Here is a 7500-nt window from a genome sequence, read left to right as displayed (position 1 = left end):
GTGTGTATATGAATGGATTGTAAAATAATGGACGTGTGTATATGAATAGTAAGAAAATGTACGTGTGTGTGTGTGTGTGTGAATGGACAGAACAGTTGGGAATTTGTTTGTTTGTTTTTCTATACCCTTGACACGACTTTACGTCTTTGCCACCAATTTATGGTGTCACGTAAAACTTCAGCGCAACATAAGCAGCCTAGCATGCGTGCGGCAACACCCATACAGACCACCCCATGGTATCACCTGGCCAGTGTGGTTGCCAATGGAGACGGAGCCAGCAACACCCATACAGACCACCCCATGGCATCACCTGGCCAGTGTGGTTGCCAATGGAGACGGAGCCAGCAACACCCATAGAGACCACCCCATGGCATCACCTGGCCAGTGTGGTTGCCAATGGAGACGGAGCCAGCAACACCCATACAGACCACCCCATGGCATCACCTGGCCAGTGTGGTTGTTAATGGAGACGGAGGCAGCCGCATCCGCCGAGGCGCTTCAGCAAGGATTCGGACGTCATCGCTCTTCACTACCGAGGTGACGTGGAGATGTTTCATGGATGTTTCGTCGGATAACTTTTCAACACATCTCATTCAGACCACATCTACCTTGCCCTCCGCTGTCATCTAAGTGGGCGACCGAACAAAGAGAGCTATGCACCTGCTGCCGTAATGCTGTGGTCTTGAGTTGCACTGTTTCGATTCCTGCTACGAGGTAAAGAAGTCAAGGATATTTGAAGACGATGGAAGTTCAGCCTTAACAATTGCGAGTCTGTAGACGTTTTACGAATGGACTCGATGTAAAAGGTAAATGTAGCCAACCTAAAATTGTCTATCGGTGCGCCTCAACTTTGTGCCATCTGGAGCGAAGCGACTGACGTGCGGTTATTTTACATTGCATGCTACCCTGTGATCAAACATCGAATGAATTCGCTCCTTTCCTATTAGCTCACACAGTAATATTTAAGATGTTGATTTAGTAATGATGTTGATTATAATAGTGACTTGTATTGACGGAGTTAAAGGTGAGCATCAATGTGCGGTCTCCCTCAGATGCATGGGTATTTGGATGACATCCAAGGCTTTGGTTGTTTACTGTTTTGCTCAATAGAATTCCTCTCTGCTTATAAAGGCGAAACAGACTTTATAGCCGAAAACACGCGTAAGTGAACGGGAAGATATTAACGTCCTCTGGATGTCAATTGATCACAATCTCTGACGGTTGCTCTAAAGTAAAGCGATTTGCACGCTATGGGCTAGTATTAGAGCGAAGGGGACGTAATCAGATTAAAGACTATTGGTCTTTAATCACTAAGTAGTGATCAATTTCACTATCAAGTTATTAAAACTTATTGTGGCTAAATTCAGTTTAGATTCAGTAATACCAGCAATGCGATATTTTGACCTTCATTTCAAAATACTTTAGAATTATCGTGACAAAGGGTGATGCATTAAACCGGATTAACTTTATTAGCAAATTAAAACCGTGTGAGCATATCTAACCAGCTGTGATCCGATGAGCTCTCTGGAATCCCCTCACACGCTCAGACACACACCTTGTGTGACCCTCTAGGGGCCTCTCGAAGGCCATGTAGGAGGGGTACAGTCCCTCATGTCAGGCACGGGAGAGCTCCCAGAGCCTCTTCATTTGCCTGAGGTTCTAAAAGTAGTATTTATTGTTACACCAGGTTTTATTGCTCTTAGCTTGACTGTTCTCTCCCTTGCTCTTCGCTTTGGACAAAAGCGTCTGCTAAATGACTAAATGTAAATGTAAATGAGAAGCGCTGAATACAGACAAAAGAAAGCTGCTGTTGCCCAGTCCCTTTCTCGTCGGTGAGGAGAGCAGTGATGGGAATTGACTGAAAGCCTAATATGCCTGAGTCCAGGTTTGGGATCCGACAGCCTCAGAGGTTCATATGTCCTCCTCAGCCGCCAGCAACGTGTTATGCCTCACTCCTTTATAGTGTGTGACTGTGACTGTGTGTGTGTGTGACTGTGTGTGCCTGTGTGTGTGTGTGACTGTGTGCTGGCTGACTGATGCTGCTGCTGTAATGGTACCAGCACACAAGGCCAGGGTGAACATGCTTCTGGCTCTGCTACAGTTTTTTTTTGTTTCCTTCAGACAGCATGAGTCCGCTCATCACATACGTTATATAGTGTAGGTATATACGTCTTATGACACCCTACAGCTAAATGTCTTTTCATATTCGTATTATTCCCATTGTCTGTGAACAGATGTTGCCAGATAAAAAGAGAAACACTGGCCTGGTATTGTCATCGATATTATTTAAAGCACATAACAAACCACTCTGTAGCGCTAATGTCAATTATGCCTTTTCCCCCTCTCCCCCTCTCCCCTTTTCCCCTTCTCCCCCTCTCCCCCTCTCCCCCTTTCCACCTTCCTTTCTTGCAGTCCGTCATTATTTTTCAAGACATCCACTTGCCGTCGGTTTCACCAGGTCCCCCCCCCCCCCCCGCCCCCCCCCCCCCCCCCCCCCCCCACACCCGCTCCGCCATGGAGAGCCTCCGTGAGCTCCAGAATCCACTGCTGGACAAGAACCCACACCGTTACCATGACGACTCCTACCGCCACCAGTACCACCACAGCATCATTAGATACTTTGTGTCCGGCGGCGACCCCGAGGCAGAGGCCGAGCACTACCTGGACGCCGCCTCGCTGCACGTTGCCATGGAAGCGCTGTGCGCGCCCCACTGCATGCTGGGTCAGGAGGGCGGCGGTGGCAGCGGCAGCAGCAGCCACAGCCGAGGCGCCGAGAGAGACCCGAGTCTGGAGACCAGCCTGAGGGAGGAGGAGCAGGAGGAGGAGCAGGAGGAGGAGTCCACAGCTGAGTCCAGCCCAGAGGACCTTCAGAACCAGTGCCTGGACCTCGGCCCACACATCCACACACACACACACATCCACACCGTCTCCTGCGACGTGGACGAGGAACGATTCTCACAGTATGAGGTGAGCGGCAGGTCAGAACCAGTGACCACACCTCTTTAAATACAGGTTACAGGGTTCCTTTCACAGCTCAGAACCAGTGACCACACCTCTTTAAATACAGGTTACAGGGTTCCTGTCACAGGACAGAACCAGTGACCACACCTCTTTAAATACAGGTTACAGGGTTCCCTTCTCAGGACAGAACCAGTGACCACACCTCTTTAAATACAGGTTACAGGGTTCCCTTCACAGGACAGAACCAGTGACCACACCTCTTTAAATACAGGTTACAGGGTTCCTGTCACAGGACAGAACCAGTGACCACACCTCTTTAAATACAGGTTACAGGGTTCCCTTTACAGGTCAGAACCAGTGACCACACCTCTTTAAATACAGGTTACAGGGTTCCTTTTACAGGTCAGAACCAGTGACCACACCTCTTTAAATACAGGTTACAGGGTTCCTTTTACAGGTCAGAACCAGTGACCACACCTCTTTAAATACAGGTTACAGGGTTCCTTTTACAGGTCAGAACCAGTGACCACACCTCTTTAAATACAGGTTACAGGGTTCCTTTTACAGGTCAGAACCAGTGACCACACCTCTTTAAATACAGGTTACAGGGTTCCTTTCACAGGACAGAACCAGTGACCACACCTCTTTAAATACAGGTTACAGGGTTCCTGTCACAGGACAGAACCAGTGACCACACCTCTTTAAATACAGGTTACAGGGTTCCTTTCACAGGACAGAACCAGTGACCACACCTCTTTAAATACAGGTTCCAGGGTTCCTTTCACAGGTCAGAACCAGTGACCACACCTCTTTAAATACAGGTTCCAGGGTTCCTTTCACAGGACAGGGCCTTTATTATAAACGGGAAACAAAGCTCAGATATCAACAACCTTCCAGGAGGATCGAGGACCGCACCTCTAAGCAGGGACATTGGAAATAGGGACGTGTACAACTATTTAAAGCCTGGGATTTATGTCATCTTGCAGTGCCATAGCTTTGAAAATAACCTTGAATACTGAGTAGATATAGGGCAGTCATAGGCTATTGGTTATGCAGGAAAAACGACTTATAAAGTAAGTAAACCTTCAGTAGCTAAAGTCAGAATACATTTGAGGTGGTGTATGAAAGCAGAGTCGTGCTGATAAATCTGAGCATTTGAAACATTGGGGCGAGAGCTCTCTGGCGGTGTGTTTGTGTGTGTGTGTGTGTGTGTGTGTGTGTGTGTGTGTGTGTGTGTGTGTGTGTGTGTGTGTGACTGTCTCTGGCGCTGTTTGTTAAGGGGATGTTTTAGGACCGAATGGGTTTGAAGAGGCTACTTTAAAACACACAATTTTGTGAGTTATTACACACCCTTGGGTAGTCACACTCTTTGAGTGTTTTTGTCCATGAAAGTTGCTCACTCTCCTTCCATATATATCTCCTTTCTCATCTGTGGTTGGTTATCTGAGTTTAGCAACATCCTGCAGTTCACCCTTTTTATGTTGATTTAGGAAAGGAGCTGTATCCAAGCCATCAACAGACACCCTTTTAGTGTAGAAAAGAATCATTACTGAGCTGTGCCAAACCAAAGTAATCTAGCACGCTGTGGTTGCACAGTAATCTAGTTTGCTGTGGTTGTTTAGTAATCTATTACGCTGTGGTTGATCAGTAATCTAGTTTGCTGTGGTTGTTCAGTAATGTAGCTTGCTGTGTTTGATCAGTAATCTAGCACGCTATGGTTGTTCAGTAATCTAGCACGCTATGGTTGATCAGTAATCTAGCACGCTGTGGTTGTTCAGTAATCTAGCACGCTGTGGTTGTTCAGTAATCTAGCACGCTATGGTTGTTCAGTAATCTAGCACGCTATGGTTGTTCAGTAATCTAGCACGCTATGGTTGTTCAGTAATCTAGCACGCTATGGTTGATCAGTAATCTAGCACGCTGTGGTTGTTCAGTAATCTAGCACGCTGTGGTTGTTCAGTAATCTAGCACGCTATGGTTGTTCAGTAATCTAGCACGCTGTGGTTGTTCAGTAATCTAGTTTGCTGTGGTTGTTCAGTAATCTAGTTTGCTGTGGTTGTTCAGTAATCTAGTTTGCTGTGGTTGTTCAGTAATCTAGTTTGCTGTGGTTGTTCAGTAATCTAGTTTGCTGTGGTTGTTCAGTAATCTAGTTTGCTGTGGTTGTTCAGTAATCTAGTTTGCTGTGGTTGTTCAGTAATCTAGTTTGCTGTGGTTGTTCAGTAATCTAGCACGCTGTGGTTGATCAGTAATCACATGATGTTCAGTGAGCGCTAGTGATGGCTGCAGCAGGATACAACACAATGGATGGACTGTGTGATGTGTTCAGGGTCCCTGTTGTAGTAGAGAGATGGAACTGAGAACAGATATGCCTAGAATGTTCTTTATTCCGGTGCCGATTAGAGACAGAAGTAATCGAGTACCTGTATCTCATGCGGACGGTAAACCAGTCTAATCTGTAACCTGTATCTCATGCGGTAAACCAGTCTTAAGTTATGTGTTACCTCTATCTCAGGCGCTAAACCAGTCGAATCTGTTACCTGACGACAACCTCAGAATGCCCAGGGGCTCCTGTTGTCTCTACACAGCTAGCTCTACTAAGCATCCTGTAGCCAACAAATCATTTTGGTTCATGAGATTATAATACCTCTTTCTCACTGAGACCTTGTTAGCAGAAGGCTGCGGTGCAACTGTTCTGAGCGAGACAGCACCAGTACATTTGAGTTTTATGAATACGTTCTTTTATCATAGCAGGTATTTTAACATCCATATACAGTAGATAAAAGCATGGACAGTGAACATCTGTCAGTTCCATCTCTACTAAAGAACAGTCTGCCTGCCTCTACTAACGGACAGGTTGGAAATTGGGAAGGACTCTGGGTGTGTGTGTGTGTGTGTGTGTGTGTGTGTGTGTGTGTGTGTGTGTGTGTGTGTGTGTGTGTGTGTGTGTGTGTGTGTGAGTGAGTGAGTGTATTAATGCCGTGGCTGGAACAGACAGTGTGTGTGTGTCTGTGTGTGTGTGTGTCTGTGTGTGTCTGTGTGTGTGTGTGTGTGTGTGTGTGCGTGCGTGCGTGCGTGCGTGCGTGCGTGCGAGCGAGCGAGTGTGTATTAATGCCGTGGCTGGAACAGACAGTGTGTGTGTGTCTGTGTGTGTGTGTGTGTGTGTGTGTGTGTGTGTGTGAGAGAGTGAGTGTGTATCAAAGCTGTGTCTGGAACAGCGGTAGGTGATTCCACCGATGAGGTGCCACAAATGAAAAGAGTCTTGACTGCGATCTCTCGCTGTGGAGAGACGACAAACAGACGCTCATCTGAAGAACAAAGTGGTCGAGCGGGGGAATAGAGTGAGGGAGAATGTTTTGCTTATGATTGTAATATATTTCAAGCATGCTTAAAAGTTCTTTTGAATGACTCCATAGAGGAATTAGGGTGCTACATATAACATTCTGTCAAAGGGGACTTTTCTTCGTTTCATTTGGCTTCCCGCTAGTCACCAGTACAGCAGAACCTCCATTGGTGTGTGTGTGTGTATGTGTGTGTACAGCCGAACCTCCATACCCCAAGAGCCATTTAGTGGCAACGGTTCTATTTTAAGCCCCATGTTTATGATTCATCCACTCCCTTGCGTCAGGGGTGATGATGGAGTGACACACCTGACGAACTACAGTGTGTGTGTGTGTGTGTGTGTGTGTGTGTGTGCGTGTGTGTGTGTGTGTGTTTGTGTGTTTGTGTGTGTGATGATGGAGTGACACACCTGACGAAGTACAGCCCGGTCGGGGGGGGGGGGGTCCCCAGTGTGGTCCAGAGAGACATCCCTCAGCTGACGGCAGTGTGTGTGTGTGTGTGTGTGTGTGTGTGTGTGTGTGAGAGTAGGTAATGAGATGAGTGCAGGATAATTGGATAATCTGGATAATTAACATCTCCCCAAGGTGAGCAGAGACTCATCAATATCAGTCTACTCACTCACACTCTCTCGCACACACACACACACACACACACACACACACACACACACACACACACATTCACATACACATACTCCAATATACACACACAGAAACACACACACACACACACTCATTCACATACACACCTACTCTCATACACTCACACACACAGACACACACACACACACACACACACACACACACACACACAGGGTCTTGATTTACCTGATTGAGTGATAATTAATTCTCCTTATCCATTGTAGACCACTCATATGTGTAAAAAAAAACATTCATAATTATGTTTTTATTCATATTCATATTTTTAAACAAATCTTTGCAATAACGTGGACAACATTTTGAAGTAGAACACAAAGGTGTCTGTTGGGTTAGTTGCCTCTTTGTAATGATGAGAGATATAGCAACGATGTAACTGTTGTCATGACGTCTCTATAAGCCAAACAAATAATCAATCATTATTGACAGGATATTGGGAAGGAAACCCAACAGCCATACATAATGCATATCTGAAACGGTGATAGTGTAAGACCTCACACACACACACACACACACACACACACACACACACACACACATACAC

The 7500-nt window shown here is 46.2% G+C and overlaps 1 protein-coding gene across 1 annotated transcript in view; it reads left to right on the top strand.

The window, feature by feature from the left end:
- Positions 1–2514: 2514 nt before the first annotated feature.
- LOC308374507 (synapse differentiation-inducing gene protein 1-like) overlaps positions 2515–7500 on the top strand; it is a gene marked incomplete at both ends in the record, with an annotated part of 9762 nt that continues 4776 nt past the window's right edge. The window contains one exon of the mRNA XM_080850288.1: positions 2515–2978. Within this exon, the coding sequence (XP_080706414.1) occupies positions 2515–2978 (464 nt within the window). The remainder of the gene's footprint in view (positions 2979–7500) is intronic.

The sequence above is a fragment of the Sprattus sprattus genome, assembly GCF_963457725.1.
Source record: "Sprattus sprattus genome assembly, chromosome: 13".
NCBI lineage: Eukaryota > Metazoa > Chordata > Actinopteri > Clupeiformes > Clupeidae > Sprattus > Sprattus sprattus.
Note: the sequence above shows the minus strand (reverse complement) of the source record. Positions and strands in the feature narration are given on the sequence as shown.